General features: G+C 42.0%; 1 protein-coding gene across 1 annotated transcript; it reads left to right on the forward strand.

Moving 5' to 3' along the window:
* The first annotated feature begins 12,018 nt into the window (after positions 1 to 12,018).
* LOC127341572 (ubiquitin-conjugating enzyme E2 2) lies at positions 12,019 to 17,178 on the forward strand. Its single transcript, XM_051367438.2, has 6 exons — positions 12,019 to 12,180; positions 12,506 to 12,649; positions 12,736 to 12,761; positions 14,476 to 14,565; positions 15,500 to 15,588; positions 16,800 to 17,178. The coding sequence occupies exons 2-6, from the start codon at positions 12,525 to 12,527 to the stop codon at positions 16,926 to 16,928; spliced, it is 459 nt and encodes a 152-aa protein (XP_051223398.1). The 5' UTR covers positions 12,019 to 12,180; positions 12,506 to 12,524; the 3' UTR covers positions 16,929 to 17,178.
* Positions 17,179 to 17,404: the final 226 nt, after the last annotated feature.

Here is a 17,404-nt window from a genome sequence, read left to right on the forward strand (position 1 = left end):
TGGCGTCTAGGGAACGCTCTATTTATAGAGGCGGGGAGGTGCGGCGGGGCAGTGGCAAGGTCGACCATGGCGCGGCGATTCCGGCGGGCTAGCGAGCTAGGCGAGGGCGCGGGATCGTTCCGCGTATCCAGGCGATGCCAATGGCAGCGACAGCACGGTCGGGCGGCGTTGGATGGCGATGCATTGCTTCCATGTCTGGCGGCGGCGTCTACGGGATCGTGTCATTGTCTCCGGCGGCGGCTGATACGTCTCCGACGTATCGATAATTTCTTATGTTCCATGCCACATTATTGATGATTTCTACATGTTATATACACATTTTATGTCATAATTATGCATTTTCTGGAACTAACCTATTGACGAGATGCCGAAGGGCCAGTTGCTGTTTTCTGCTGTTTTTGGTTTCAGAAATCCTAGTAAAGAAATATTCTAGGAATTGGACGAAATCAACGCCCATGTTCCTATTTTGCCCGGAAGCATCCAGAACACCCGAGAGCCGCCAGAGAGGGGGCACAGGCCCACCAAACCCTAGGCCGGCGCGGCCAAGGGGGGGCCCGCGCCCCCCTATAGTGTCGTTGCCCCGTTGACCTTCTGACGCTGCCTCTTCGCCTATTTAAGGGCCCTCGACCTAAAACCTCGATACGAAAAAAAGCCACGGTACGAGAAACCTTCCAGAGCCGCCGCCATCGCGAAGCCAAGATCTGGGGGACAGGAGTCTCTGTTCCGGCATGCCGCCGGGACGGGGAAGTGCCCCCGGAAGGCTTCTCCATCGACACCACCGCCATCTCCATCAACGCTGCTGTCTCCCATGAGGAGGGAGTAGTTCTTCATCGAGGCTCGGGGCTGTACCGGTAGCTATGTGGTTCATCTCTCTCCTATGTACTTCAATACAATAATCTCATGAGCTGCCTTACATGATTGAGATTCATATGATGATGCTTGTAATCTAGATGTCATTATGCTAGTCAAGTGAATTTTACTTATGTGATCTCCGGAGACTCCTTGTCCCACGTGTGTAAAGGTGACAGTGTGTGCACCGTGTGGGTCTCTTAGGCTATATTTCACAGAATACTTATTCACTGTTATGAATGGCATAGTGAGGTGCTTATTTATATCTCTTTATGATTGCAATGTGTTTTGTATCACAATTTATATGTGTGCTACTCTAGTGATGTTATTAAAGTAGTTTATTCCTCCTGCACGGTGTAATGGTGACAGTGTGTGCATCCGTGTTAGTACTTGGCGTATGCTATGATTATGATCTCTTGTAGATTGTGAAGTTAACTATTGCTATGATAGTATTGATGTGATCTATGCCTCCTTTCATAGCGTGAAGGTGACAGTGTGCATGCTATGTTAGTACTTGGTTTAGTCGTGTTGATCTTTCATGCACTCTAAGGTTATTTAAATATGAACATTGAATTGTGGAGCTTGTTAACTCCGGCATTGAGGGTTCGTGTAATCCTACGCAATGGTGTTCATCATCCAACAAGAGTGTAGAGTATGCATTTATCTATTCTGTTATGTGATCAAAGTTGAGAGTGTCCACTAGTGAAAGTCTAATCCCTAGGCCTTGTTCCTAAATACTGCTATCGCTGCTTGTTTCTTGTTTTCTTTGCGTTACTACTGCTGCGTTACTACTGCTTGTTTACTGTCCTGGGCAAAGCACTTTTCTGGTGCCGTTGCTACTACTTATTTATACCACCTGTATTTCACTATCTCTTCGCCGAACTAGTGCACCTATTAGGTGTGTTGGGGACACAAGAGACTTCTTGCTTTGTGGTTGCAGGGTTGCATGAGAGGGATATCTTTGACCTCTTCCTCCCTGAGTTCGATAAACCTTAGGTGATCCACTTAAGGGAAAACTTGCTGCTGTTCTACAAACCTCTGCTCTTGGAGGCCCAACACTGTCTACAGGAAAAGGAGGGGGGCGTAGACATCAAGCTATTTTCTGGCGCCGTTGCCGGGGAGGAAAGGTAAAAGGCACTCATACTCCGGTTCCAGGTAACAGTACTTTTTTGGCGCCATTGTGTTTGTGCTCGAAGCTATTTCCTTTAGATCCTGCAATTGCATCTTTTTGTCTCTTGTTTTACACTAGTTAGGCATAATGGAAAACAACAAAAATATGAGAGATCTTTATGAACTTTATCTTGAATTAGGACATGATGTGTTTGAAGAAAGAATTAAAAAACCCATGGAACTTTATATGCATGCTAATGGGAATGTTATTAATATGAATGCTTTGAACACTATTGTTGCTAATGCTATGGAAAATTCTAAGCTTGGGGAAGCTGGCTTTGATGAGCATGATCTTTTTAGTCCCCCAAGCATTGAGGAGAAAATTTTCTTTGATGATACTTTACCTCCTATTTATGATGATTATAATGATAGTAGTCTTTTGGTACCACCTGTTATGGAGGATAAATTTGATTATGATTACAATATGCCTCCTATATTTGATGATGAGAATAATAATGATAGCTACTTTGTTGAATTTGCTCACACTACAACTAATAAAATTGATTATGCTTATGTGGGTAGTAATAATTTTATGCATGAGACTCATGATAAGAATGCTTTATGTGATAGTTATATTGTTGAGTTTGCTCATGACACTACTGAAAGTTATTATGAGAGAGGAAAATATGGTTGTAGAAATTTTCATGTTACTAAAATGCCTCTCTATGTGCTTAAAATCTTGAAGTTGCACTTATTTTATCTTCCTATGCTTGTTACTTTGCTCTTCATGAACTTGTTTATTTACAAGATTCCTTTTCATAGGAAGCATGTTAGGCTTAAATTTGTTTCATACTTGCCTCTTGATGCTCTCTTTTGCTTCAAATACTATTTCTTGCGAGTGCATCATTAAAACTGCTGAGCCCATCTTAATGGCTATAAAGAAAAGAACTTCTTGGGAGATAACCCATGTGTTATTTTGCTACAGTACTTTGTTTTATATTTGTGTCTTGGAAGTTGTTTATTACTGTAGCAACCTCTCCTTATCTTAGTTTAGTGTTTTGTTGTGCCAAGTAAAGTCGTTGATAGCAAGGTTGATACTAGATTTGGATTACTGCGCAGAAACAGATTTCTTTGCTGTCACGAATCTGGGCAAAATTCTCTGTAGGTAACTCAGAAAATTATGCCAATTTACGTGAGTGATCCTCAGATATGTACGCAACTTTCATTAAATTTGAGCATTTTCATTTGAGCAAGTCTGGTGCCCCAATAAAATTCGTCAATACGAACTGTTCTGTTTTTGACAGATTCTGCCTTTTATTTCGCATTGCCAGTTTTGTTATGTTCGATGGACATTTTGATTCCATTGACTTTCAGTAGCTTTGTGAAATGTCCAGAAGTGTTAAGAATGATTATGTCACCTCTGAACATGTATATTTTGATTGTGCACTAACCCTCTAATGAGTTGTTCTAAGTTTGGTGTGGAGGAAGTTTTCAAGGATCAAGAGAGGGAGATGATACAACATGATCAAGGAGAGTGAAAAGTCTAAGCTTGGGGATGCCCCGGTGGTTCATCCCTGCATATTTCAAGAAGACTCAAGCATCTAAGCTTGGGGATGCCCAAGGCATCCCCTTCTTCATCAACAAATTATCAGGTTCCTTCTCTTGAAACTATATTTTTATTCAGTCACATCTTATGTACTTTACTTGGAGCGTCTGTGTGCTTTTGTTTTTGTGTTTGTTTGAATAAATGCTTGAGTGGGAGAGAGACACGCTCCGCTGGTTCGTATGAACACATGTGTTCTTAGCTTTTAATGTCCATGGCGAAGGATGAAACTGCTTCGTTAATTGTTATATGGTTGGAATTGGAAAATGCTACATGTAGTAATTTGCTAAAATGTCTTGGATAATGTGATACTTGGCAATTGTTTTGCTCATGTTTAAGCTCTTGCATCATATACTTTGCACCCATTAATGAAGAAATACATAGAGCATGCTAAAATTTGGTTTGCATAATTGGTCTCTCTAAGGTCTAGATAATTTCTAGTATTGAGTTTGAGCAACAAGGAAGACGGGGTAGAGTCTTATAATGTTTACAATATGTCTTTTATGTGAGTTTTGCTGCACCGCTTCATCCTTGTGTTTGTTTCAAATAGCCTTGCTAGCCTAAACCTTGTATCGAGAGGGAATACTTCTCATGCATCCAAAATACTTGAGCCAACCACTATGCCATTTGTGTCCACCATACCTACCTACTACATGGTATTTCTCCGCCATTCCAAAGTAAATTGCTTGAGTGCTACCTTTAAATTTCCATTCTTCACCTTTACAATATATAGCTCATGGGACAAATAGCTTAAAAACTATTGTGGTATTGAATATGTACTTATGCACTTTATCTCTTATTAAGTTGCTTGTTGTGCGATAACCATGTTCACTGGGGACGCCATCAACTACTCTTTGTTGAATATCATGTGAGTTGCTATGCATGTTCGTCTTGTCTGAAGTAAGGGAGATCTACCACCTTATGGTTAGAGCATGCATATTGTTAGAGAAGAACATTGGGCCGCTAACTAAAGCCATGATCCATGGTGGAAGTTTCAGTTTTGGACATATATCCTCAATCTCAAATGAGAAAATTAATTGTTGCTACATGCTTATGCATAAAAGAGGAGTCCATTATCTGTTGTCTATGTTGTCCCGGTATGGATGTCTAAGTTGAGAATAATCAATAGCGAGAAATCCAATGCGAGCTTTCTCCTTAGACCTTTGTACAGGCGGCATAGAGGTACCCCTTTGTGACACTTGGTTAAAACATGTGCATTGCGATGAGCCCGGTAGTCCAAGCTAATTAGGACAAGGTGCGGGCACTATTAGTATACTATGCATGAGGCTTGCAACTTGTAAGATATAATTTACATGATACATATGCTTTATTACTACCGTTGACAAAATTGTTTCTTGTTTTCAAAATCAAAGCTCTAGCACAAATATAGCAATCGATGCTTTCCTCTTTGAAGGACCATTCTTTTACTTTTATGTTGAGTCAGTTCACCTATCTCTCTCCACCTCAAGAAGCAAACACTTGTGTGAACTGTGCATTGATTCCTACATACTTGCATATTGCACTTGTTATATTACTTTGCATTGACAATTATCCATGAGATATACATGTTATAAGTAGAAAGAAACCGCTGAAACTTCATCTTCCTTTGTGTTGCTTCAATGTCTCTACTGTGAATTTATTGCTTTATGAGTTAACTCTTATGCAAGACTTATTGATGCTTGTCTTGAAAGTACTATTCATGAAAAGTCTTTGCTATATGATTCACTTGTTTACTCATGTCATATACATTGTTTTGATCGCTGCATTCACTACATATGCCTTACAAATAGTATGATCAAGGTTATGATGGCATGTCACTCCAGAAATTATCTTTGTTTATCGTTTACCTGCTCGGGACGAGCAGAAACTAAGCTTGGGGATGCTGATACGTCTCCGACGTATCGATAATTTCTTATGTTCCATGCCACATTATTGATGATTTCTACATGTTATATACACATTTTATGTCATAATTATGCATTTTCTGGAACTAACCTATTGACGAGATGCCGAAGGGCCAGTTGCTGTTTTCTGCTGTTTTTGGTTTCAGAAATCCTAGTAAAGAAATATTCTCGGAATTGGACGAAATTAACGCCCAGGTTCCTATTTTGCCCGGAAGCATCCAGAACACCCGAGAGCCGCCAGAGAGGGGGCACAGGCCCACCAAACCCTAGGCCGGCGCGGCCAAGGGGGGGCCCGTGCCCCCCTATAGTGTCGTTGCCCCGTTGACCTTCTGACGCTGCCTCTTCGCCTATTTAAGGGCCCTCGACCTAAAACCTCGATACGAAAAAAAGCCACGGTACGAGAAACCTTCCAGAGCCGCCGCCATCGCGAAGCCAAGATCTGGGGGACAGGAGTCTCTGTTCCGGCATGCCGCCGGGACGGGGAAGTGCCCCCGGAAGGCTTCTCCATCGACACCACCGCCATCTCCATCAACGCTGCTGTCTCCCATGAGGAGGGAGTAGTTCTCCATCGAGGCTCGGGGCTGTACCGGTAGCTATGTGGTTCATCTCTCTCCTATGTACTTCAATACAATAATCTCATGAGCTGCCTTACATGATTGAGATTCATATGATGATGCTTGTAATCTAGATGTCATTATGCTAGTCAAGTGAATTTTACTTATGTGATCTCCGGAGACTCCTTGTCCCACGTGTGTAAAGGTGACAGTGTGTGCACCGTGTGGGTCTCTTAGGCTATATTTCACAGAATACTTATTCACTGTTATGAATGGCATAGTGAGGTGCTTATTTATATCTCTTTATGATTGCAATGTGTTTTGTATCACAATTTATCTGTGTGCTACTCTAGTGATGTTATTAAAGTAGTTTATTCCTCCTGCACGGTGTAATGGTGACAGTGTGTGCATCCGTGTTAGTACTTGGCGTATGCTATGATTATGATCTCTTGTAGATTGTGAAGTTAACTATTGCTATGATAGTATTGATGTGATCTATGCCTCCTTTCATAGCGTGAAGGTGACATTGTGCATGCTATGTTAGTACTTGGTTTAGTCGTGTTGATCTTTCATGCACTCTAAGGTTATTTGAATATGAACATTGAATTGTGGAGCTTGTTAACTCCGGCATTGAGGGTTCGTGTAATCCTACGCAATGGTGTTCATCATCCAACAAGAGTGTAGAGTATGCATTTATCTATTCTGTTATGTGATCAAAGTTGAGAGTGTCCACTAGTGAAAGTCTAATCCCTAGGCCTTGTTCCTAAATACTGCTATCGCTGCTTGTTTACTGTTTTACTGCGTTACTACTGCTGCGTTACTACTGCTTGTTTACTGTCCTGGGCAAAACACTTTTCTGGTGCCGTTGCTACTACTTATTTATACCACATGTATTTCACTATCTCTTCGCCGAACTAGTGCACCTATTAGGTGTGTTGGGGACACAAGAGACTTCTTGCTTTGTGGTTGCAGGGTTGCATGAGAGGGATATCTTTGACCTCTTCCTCCCTGAGTTCGATAAACCTTGGGTGATCCACTTAAGGGAAAATTTGCTGCTGTTCTACAAACCTCTGCTCTTGGAGGCCCAACACTGTCTAAAGGAAAAGGAGGGGGGCGTAGACATCAGCGGCGGTCCAGGGTCTCGGTTCCGAGCGTGTCTGGTGGAGTCGTGGTGGCGCAGCGATGCTCAACGCGTTGCTAGCGGGGCCAGAGCGAGCGCGTGCTGGCAAGGCGGCAGGTGTCCAGTGACGTCCACGGTGTGTCCACGCGCGACGCGAGCGGCATCACTGCGCATTCTGGGCGCGCGTTCTCCGGCGTTGGTCGTCGTCGAGCTGGACAACGGCTTGGCTAGGGAGGTGTAGGGGAGTGCGGTGGCGATGTTTGGCACCAGGGCCAGAGCTGGCGCGGTAGGGAGAGAGGGGAGGTGCGTCGGGGTGGCGCCATGGCCGGCATGGTGTGCATGCTTGCTATGCATGGCCATCCCTAGGGTTGTTGTGGGGCATTAAGTGTGAGGGGGAACCAGGGGACCAAGTAGAGGGGTTTAGGGCAGATTACGGTAGTGTAGATCACTATTTGACATAGTGTCAAATAGTTCCATATTTGGAATTTGTAATTTTTGTCCACATTTGAGTGAGTTCAAAAGATTGCACAATTTGAAATGTGTGTGTTTAGTTTAGTTGTAAATGACCAAAGAAGATGAGAGGTGGTGGTGGCATTGTCCAATCCAAAGAAATGCAAAAATGGCTAAGTGTGAGATTGTTCCACTTGATAAAAAGTTGCAACTTTACATGAGCATAGCATCTGATCCAAATTGAATTTGGCATGGTGATCTTTACAAAAGTTGTTCACCTTGATGTGCTCTTGTATGAGGTGCAAAGAGTTGGCAAAGTTTAGTTTGAAAATTTTGAATTGCAAGGGCTCAAAGTAGTGATCAGACTAAAAAATGGCAGATTTGACCATTATCACATGTGATCCAAATTTGAGTTTGAAATTTATTTGATTTGTGTTTCTTTGATTCCAAAAGTTGTAATAAGAGTTTAATAACATTATCCAACTAATGGTGAAGACCAAAATGGTCTAGGGTCAAAATTTATAAAAATGGCATAAGCCATATGTGAGGGTTTTAGGGTTTTTCTTTTATTTGATTTCTTTCTCTTTTTGATTTATTTGGTTTGTGATCTTCACATGATCACATTGGGGTTTTAGGGTTTAGCACATACACATAATAACAATCATCATGGCATATCACTCAAATGCACAAGTCCTATGCATGGCACTATATGCAATTTAAAAGTTTTTGTTGGTTTGAAATTTTGCTCTCTGGAATTCTTCTAACTTTGTTTTTATTGAAATTTGGGATGTTACACCAACAGCCACGAAGGCTTCACTCAGATCTCCGGTGAGCAACGCCACGAAGGCCTAGCCCACTTCCACTAAGGGATTTCCTCGAGGCGGAAACCGGGCCTTTACAAGGTTCTTGGGGCACACATCCACAACTGAATTGGAGGCTCCCAAATCTGTAACAATACAACAATCAACAATAACACATCAACACAAATCAACTAGGGAACAAAATAGGAACACTAGCATGAGATCCCTCAAACAAGAGAGGAGGAAATGAGAAACGCTTCGGTGAGGATGTAGATCGGTGACTTCTCCTTCGAATCTCCAAAGATCAAGAGCTTTGGTTGGGGGAGGAAGGAGATCTTGCAAATCTTGTGTTTTCTTGAGGTGGCTCTAATGGAGGTGAGGCTTGGCTGATTTTTGAGCAATGATTGAGCAAGCATCCAAGGTAGAAGAAGGGGGGTATTTATACCCCCCACCAGAAATCCAGCCGTTGCAGCTTCCGGGGGCCCGGATATTCCGGCCTAAGTAAGGGCCGGATAATCCGCCCCCCCGGATAATCCGGCCTCAGGTACAAAACCGGGAGAATGTCCGGCCAAATATCCGGCCACTATGCTGACTTGCTTTTCTTCAGGTCCTTAGCCAAAATCGAGGGGGCCGGATATTTCGGAAATGTCCGGCCCGGATAATCCGGCCTTGGGACAAAACCGGGACAATATCCGGGCAAATGTCCGGCCCCTATCCAGAAACATACTGAGAAACCTCAAATCCTTAGCCGAAAACTGGGGGCCGGATATTTTGGAAATATCCCGCCCGGATTATCCGGCCTGATGATCTCTTTGTTGCTTCTTTTTGACAGAACTGATCACATCCAACACACATAAAAATGTATCTATAAAATCCCTGTCACACTTAAACAAACATTAGTGTATCACATACATTGACATCAAACACACAAAACATAATATGAGAGATGTTCTTTCAGCACACCCCATCGCGGGCATGAGCTATCCTGTATCCAGGAACCTGTAACCTTACATGATCAAGAAATAGAGAGATCTAGAGGTGAGATAAACCTTGTGTTCTTCTTCTACCTCTGGCCAAGGCCAAGTTCTTGAGGAAAGCATCTGGAATCCATCCCATCCTTACCAAAACCCTCCCCCCGAATCCTCTAGTGCACATTCGGCCCCAACTTAAGCCATCCCATGGCATCTGTCTGTTCACCACGACGACATGTGCTAAAACATCTTCAAAGTTCTAGGTTTGCTTTATTCCGGAACTTTTGAGAATCTTTTGACTATCTTATTTTTGAAAGAAAAAACATTATGCTAAGTCAATCTAGGTTTTTACCTAACCCTAGTGTCTATTGCAAAGGTGCATCGACTACACCTCCATTTAGTAGCGGACCTAGAATTATTTCTAAGCCTAGGCAAACATGGTTAAGATGCATTTTTTAGACAAAATCACCATAAAAATGAGCTAACTCAAACTATTGCATCTCCGTGAGCCCTGGCGGCTGCCTGGGCTAGAGGGGCCTTGGGTCCGCCCTATCTCCATTACTGCGTCATGTGCATAAGCAAAGATCATAAATAGCTTGAAAATTGTGAAAACATAGAAGGAGACGTGAAGTAAGAGGCAAAAGATAAACTCAATTAACCCAACACATGTTCTCGTTGAAATAACAACTTAACACACTTTAGAACACCTGAACCCCTTGAGGACATTACTACGTTTAGGGTAAAAGAAATTGACTACTAAGGTACTCGAACATGCTTGAGCAAAACTCGATTAACAAAGGTCTTACCATGATCAAACCATCACTCGTCAACGCCATCGCTGCCATGCAAAGCCGCCACACGGAACACTTGCATCGCCGGTTGGTCGCCTGCCAACCACGATGTCGTGCAAGTCCACTCCCGAGAATTAATTACCTTATAAAGCATACATTTAATTTTGTATCCGAAAATATACTCATGGTACAATATTCTTTTTGTACATATATCTTAATATACTCCGTACCACTGATCTTTTTTTTGCGGGAAGGCTCCGTATCAGTGATCAGAGGTAAATTTTGAAGACTTGTACGTGTCCAATATGATATCCAGGAGAGGACCTGTGAGGTTTTCGTTGTGATGATTACCTCAAAACATGTGGTTTGGTTATGGAAAACGCTTGAAATCAGCCGACCGATCTCGCGCCAAAGATCGGTCGCTGTCTCCCGCGCCCCTTTTTCCTTTCTGATCCCCGTTGCGCGGTGTTCGCTCCCTTTTTTCGCCCTGGTAGCTTTTCCTTTACGCGTCGCGTGCGTCAGCCAATTCATCTGCTCATAGGCTGATAGATACGGTTGGAGTGTTGGAGTGATGGTGAATGGTCCCCATGTAAACACATGGCCTAGCAGGCAATGCATGTCCGGCCATGCATGTTGAGCTGTTCATGTACTAGCTGCTAGTGCATGTACCAGTACTACTACTGTAGATATTTTATGGATTCCAAAACTTGTAGTACTACTACTTAGACTAATATACTACTTAGACTAATATCGCTACTAGCTCTCTTTTAAAATAATTTTGCAATTTTATCAAGATAGTGATGTATCTAGAGTATTTTAGTTGTAGATATAAAGATTTTTGTTGCTTGACCACTTTTCACTGTTTGCAAATATATGAATTTTTATTGTAATCATTAGTGACTTTTGTAAAGGTACTTAATACATTTTGTTGTAATTCAATTTATAGAAAAATAATTATTGCTTGACCACTTTTGCAATGTTTGCAAACATATGGATTTTTATTGTAATCGTTTGTGACTTTTGTAAAAATAGTTGCTGATTTTTGTTGTAATTCAATTTGTAGCAAATTAATTAGTGCTTGACCAATTTTATATTTTTTGCACATATGGAATTTTTGTTGTGATCGATTGATATTTTTGTAAAGATAGATGTTTATTTTTGTTGTAACTCAATCCATCACAAATTAATTGTTGTTTGATCATTTTTGCATTGTCTACCAACATATAGATTTTTTATTGTAATAGTTTTTGTTGTAATACTTTCCAACTTTTGGTAAGATTGATGAATTTTTTTGTTGTAAATTAAATTGCAGTAAAAAAGTTACACCCTGCAATGATGCTTCTGTGTGGAGCACATGCTGGGCTCCGGGCACACATGATCCAATAGCAATATGGAGCAAATACATATGCATGCCCCCTAAAAAAAATACCTGAATGCATGCAGACAATGAAAGCGACCAGACGTCTTTCGTCTGACCCAGCGCTGCAGCAACCTGCAGAGGGAAAAAAGAAATATTTCCGCGCCGTACGATGCATGATTAACGGATGCGAGAACGACCGATTTTAGGCTGAGGAATCCGGCGACCGACGCCTAGCACGCCCCTTTGGTTATATGGTCACGGTTACTCCCTTCGTCCCACCAAAAAATATCTTAACTTCATTAAAATTTAGATAAATACATTTAAATTTTAACAAAGTTGAAACAATTTTGGTGGAACGGAGAGTATGTTATTTTGGCTAGTGTATCTGCTCCAAATTGTTCGTCAGAAAATAATTGTGTATCTGCCCCTCGCAAGAATAATCGGATCACTTTCACCTTGCGTGTGTGAATCATCAATCAGTGGTGGTGTGTGTGTCATCGCTGACTTTCCTCTACTCTCCTGTCCAACCCTTTCCGCCCTCTACATAGCGCATCCTCCTTCCATCCTCCCATCGCCTGCAGTCCGCCTGACCTAACGCCGCCCATCCCGTCGTCTCCATGCTGCTCTAGGAGGAGGAGCCCACGCCCCCGCCGGCGGCCGCATCTCAGGTGACCACCGCCCCCCTCCCCTCCCAGATCGCTCCACTCCTAGCCACCTTCGCTCCCCCGATCCGGTTCGTCGCAGGTGGGGGGAATTCTAGGCTAAAATCCTCCGATGCGACCGCGACGGTTGCTCCGCCGTCAAATCAGCCTGCCGATGCGAGCGGGACGGCCAGTTGCCTCCTTCCGAGCGAGGATTCGGACCGAATTTCGTTTCCCGTTGTTTTGCCGTCCGATGTTCGCGAATTAGGCGTGATGTACTCCTATATGGGTCGTAGATTTCGTGTCTGCGTGTGTGCTCACATGGCATGGCATGGCGGCTTGGTTTGCGCAGGGATACTCGGAGGAGGAGGATGACGACTCCGTCGAGGAAGAGGCTGATGAGGGACTTCAAGCGGCTGATGCAGGACCCTCCCGCGGGCATAAGCGGCGCGCCGCAGGACAACAACATCATGCTGTGGAATGCTGTGATTTTTGGGTATGGATTATGATGAGGCTGTGCATTTCCTTCTTTTCCGCTTCGGGTCATTACATGCTTATGCCTTTCCTTGTGTTGATTTGCAGCCCTGATGATAGTCCGTGGGACGGAGGTTAGTTGAGCTACTAAGTGTATTTGCTAGCTATGTCAATAGCGCTGTATAATCTATTTCCTGTGCCTCCTCGGTTTAGTTTGGTTGTTTACTCTGGCTGTTCTTGAACTGATGAGATTGTGGTTTCTACCTGTGTTTGAGGTCTCGTATCTAACGTATAAGTTCATGTACGTATGCTGCTGCCGTGGGTGATGGCAGATTAAAACCAAAACATACTAATATGATCAGGGGATATGCAACGCCATAATCTACTAGCAACACATTGATATTTGGCAGGAGTGGCCATTATGTAAACTTGTCACCTCACTCTGGAATATCTCATACTAGCAAACACGGCGAGTAAAACAAAAATCGGAATTAACATGGACAGGGGAAGACCTCAGGAGTATCTGCTGATGCCAATTGTATAAAACCACAATCAGTAATAGAATAACTTAGCATCATTATTAATGCTGATTTCAATACCAGGCTTTTAAATCACAGTTTTCGCGCCAAGGGCATCGTTATTAATTTTGGTTTTTATTGGCAAGTTTTTAAATCACAGTTTTCGCGCCAAGGGCATCGTTATTTATGTTGATTTCAATAGCAGGTTTTTAAATCACAGTTTTCGCGCCAAGGGCATCACAATGAATGTTGATCTCAGTGAGCAAGTTTTTAAATCACAGTTTCCGCGCCAAGGGCATCACAATGAATGTTGATCTCAGTGCGCAAGTTTTTAAATCACAGTTTTCGCGCCAAGGGCATCATTATCTATGTTGATTTTAACAGCAGGTTTTTAAATCACAGTTTTCGCGCCAAGGCATCACTATAAATGTTGATCTCAGCTAGCAAGTTTTTAGATCACAGTTTTCGCGCCAAGGGCATTATTATAAATGTTGATCTCAATAGCAAGATTTTAAATCACAGTTTTCGCGCCAACATCCCAGCTAAGCTATTCATAGCTACCGCAGAAGCTAAAGATAGTAAATATGATTACAACATTGGTCGTATAAGGCAGTGTTGAATATAAAATAATACAAATGACTGTAACCAGAACACAGTTTTCTTCCCAATAAGTAGTAAGTACTTGATCACTTAGACAGGTAGTTGTCGGAGTGTTGAAAGGAGAAAATGAGTATTTTGATATATTTCTAAAACTTAAGCTTATAATTGATGCATTTAAGCTTTTCTGTGAAGTTGAATTTCAATTTAGCATGCTTTTTTGGGTGAAAGGTACCTGCATAGAATAGTTGAGCAGGGCTAGCTTTAAGCACTTGTTCCACTGAAAACGGAAGGACTGAATAAAGCATGGGTCAATCTAACAAATTCATTCCTATTCCTGTATAAGAACAACCATGCGTATTGAGGTTTTGAAATGCCGCTGTAATCCGACACGCTCTCGGAAACCGCATAAGAACGCAAAGAGAAATAGCGGGGATTGTCGCCACTGTAATGGAACATTGGCATGTCGCTTAGTGACTAGGGTCCAAAAAAAACTATAGCGCAGCTATCACTATTCATTAGCTATTTGGAACCTTCCTCAAATAGTCTAGGAAAACACTAAATATGAGAATGAGTCTAGGTCAGCTTCAGTGAATTAACTAGGCACTAGCATCGCCTGTGCTACTCTTTATATGGCTTGTAGGTTGCTTATAGTATCCTTGTGTTTGTAGTTCTGATGGCATAGGTTGGTTTATAGCTTTCCATTCAATGCTGAATTATGTCCCATTGTCAGGTACGTTTAAGCTGACTCTCCAGTTCAATGAAGAATATCCTAATAAGCCACCGACAGTTCGGTTTATTTCTCGGATGTTTCATCCTAACAGTAAGTTGTTTCACCTTATCTTTATTATACCTGGGTATGCAGGAAATAATGATGTTAGATTGATCAGTCGATCACATATTTTTTCACCAAAAGATTGATCTGCTACATGCTACTGGGTGTACTTAATTTTGAAGCTACGTGTCTTCTTTCAAAAATGGAGCATAGTTGTTTTCTTCGCCCTTAGTTCTCTTGTCTCTTCTGGCTCAGAGACTTCTGATACATTAACTGATGCCCTGTGTATTTGTTAATTGTCACAAATGTGCACTTGCCAGTTATGCTGTGAAAGCTTGATAAATTCAATTTTATGCTGTGGGGATTACCTCAAGCACCCCAGTGCACACGGTTTTCATCCTTCCTCCCCGCTCTCTCCTTTCCTAGGTCCTGCGAGTTGTCTCCTCTTCCCTGGCTCCTCTCCCCTTCCTCTCTGGCTGTAGTGGGGATAGGAGAGGTGGCCGTGGCTGCTCCCTGTAGATATAGGTTTAGCAAATATCTGGAGGTGGTCGTGAGCAGCATGTGGATGTAGCCTGCTCCTTCCCCAGGTGATCGTCCATGGTGGCCAACGGTTGCTGGTCAGTGTCTCTGACGAGGTCACTGGTGCTGGAGGACTCAATTTGCTTTGTATGTTTAGCATGTGTGGTTCTTTTTGCAAAAAAAAAAAAAAGACATGGTTGTAATTTCAAGTTTCTCTAGGATCCTTTGTGTAGTGTTGTATAAATTTTCTTAAAATATGCCAGCTTCTGGGACCTTCTGGTATCTCCTGTAGTTTTATAAAAGGATTACCACCAGCAAGCATGCTGCAGACTATTTTGTTATGATATTGAACTGATGAAACTCCGTTTTTTTCTACTCTCCTGCTAGGAAGCCAAAAATACAGGATACTGATCTTTAATCTCCACTTCAATTTGTCATCCTAATATTTTCTTATGCCGTGCAGTTTATGCTGATGGAAGCATATGCTTAGATATCCTACAGAATCAGTGGAGCCCAATATATGATGTAGCTGCTATACTTACATCCATCCAGGTACAAGAAATCTTCATTTTTTTTGTCTTAGCAGCCCAGCTTATCTATACACCAACATTTTGCAATGCCAGCTTGTTCCTTTATTACAAGAGCGTATAATATTATGAAACTCATAACATGCTTGAAGTTTGTAATCTGTTTATGTTGTTAGGAGGTGGTGTTTTGGCTCATAGGTGCATATGATCCTATATTATTAAAATTCATAAAAAAAGTTCGAAAATATATAAAAAATCGAATTAAAATTTCACGTGTACATCCAAACATTCTATGTTCGCGCACAAGTTTTCGGGAAAAGGAACATTTTATGTGGTATGTGTAAAAGAGACAAAAACATGTTCCGTAAATAATCATGTTGAAACATCAAAATTTGTCTTTTTTACAGGGGACACAAGAAATGTTCCTTGTCGAAAACTTGTGAACTGACATAGAGTGTCTAGATGTACATGCTAAAATATATTTGAGATTTTTGTGAAGTTTTAAAATGTGTTTTCACACAGCGGGTTCATATGCACCCGCGAGCTGAGTTGAATTTCCCGTTTATGTTTTGACTTCGGCATATTTAGGTGTATTTGCAATGTACGAAACACATTCATTAATTAGAAGTTCTTTGCTGTGGTTGAATGTAAGTAGTCCAACAACTCTGAGACGTTCTATCAAGTCGTGAGCGGCAGAGACAACTAAGCACTAATTGTTTGAGCATGTAGGGATCAATCAAATTAGTCCATCTTTAGGGAAATTACCCTCCCAAAAAAGCCCTTCATTTTCAGGGAAGTTGAATTAGCCAATCCACTATTAGTATCTGTTTCTGAATCTTGAACTTTTACCTAAGTTACCCATTGTCTAGGTGACTCCCGAGTGCCAAAAACAGACCCAATTGTACTCGTAGACATCCAATTCAGAACTCCACAGGGCAAAATTTCCACTTGCATGTTCTCTGCTAGAAAGAACATGGTATATGCTATTCAACATAATGAAGGTCCCAAAACATCCTGTTTTACTAATTTCTGTACCAGGTGTGCTCACTCAAGTTATTACTGAATTTAGTATTGGAAAAAACAAGAAAGAATATTGGTTGCAGCAAATATCTCTTTCTAGCCTATGCAAAATTTCGAAATGTGTGAGATATTACATGGAAACCCTGTCTGTCTTTCCAATAAGAGATGACTTGAGCCAACGCACTGAACTAACCTGAGCTTTGTTGCCCTTTGCAGTCGCTGCTGTGTGATCCAAACCCGAATTCACCTGCAAACTCAGAAGCTGCCCGCATGTTCAGCGAGAACAAGCGAGAGTACAACCGCAAAGTGCGGGAGATCGTTGAGCAGAGCTGGACGGCGGACTAATGGATCGAGCTCACCAATGCCCCCTCATGCGGTTCTGTGCCAAAATGTTTGTAACTAAAATGTGGCTGTACTCCACCGGTACCGCCTGAAACAGCAACTTGCTATGTTGCATGATTTGGTTGAACCGTTGGAGATAGCTGTGTCGTGGCTTATATACTGTATGCCTATATTGGCTGGATCTGGAACACAAACATTTTGTTACAATCTTGTGTAAGTTGTAATGCTGTATCATATAATGTCGCATTGGTTCCGACTTGGGGCGCAATTATCTTCGGTCATAATACTAGTTCGGTCATAATACTAGCGCAAATATTTCTGGATTATATTAGCTATCTGCACTAATTGCCAATCATGGCACCGTGCTATCTTTTAAGGGTTTGTCTGTCTTAATAGACTGAGATATTTTTGAGTCAGTCACATGAGAAAAGTGTAACTCAGTCCTCTTGCACTTTTTTGCTAGAAAAAATCCTCTTACA

This window comes from Lolium perenne, chromosome 3 (genome assembly GCF_019359855.2).
Source record: "Lolium perenne isolate Kyuss_39 chromosome 3, Kyuss_2.0, whole genome shotgun sequence".
Lineage (NCBI taxonomy): Eukaryota > Viridiplantae > Streptophyta > Magnoliopsida > Poales > Poaceae > Lolium > Lolium perenne.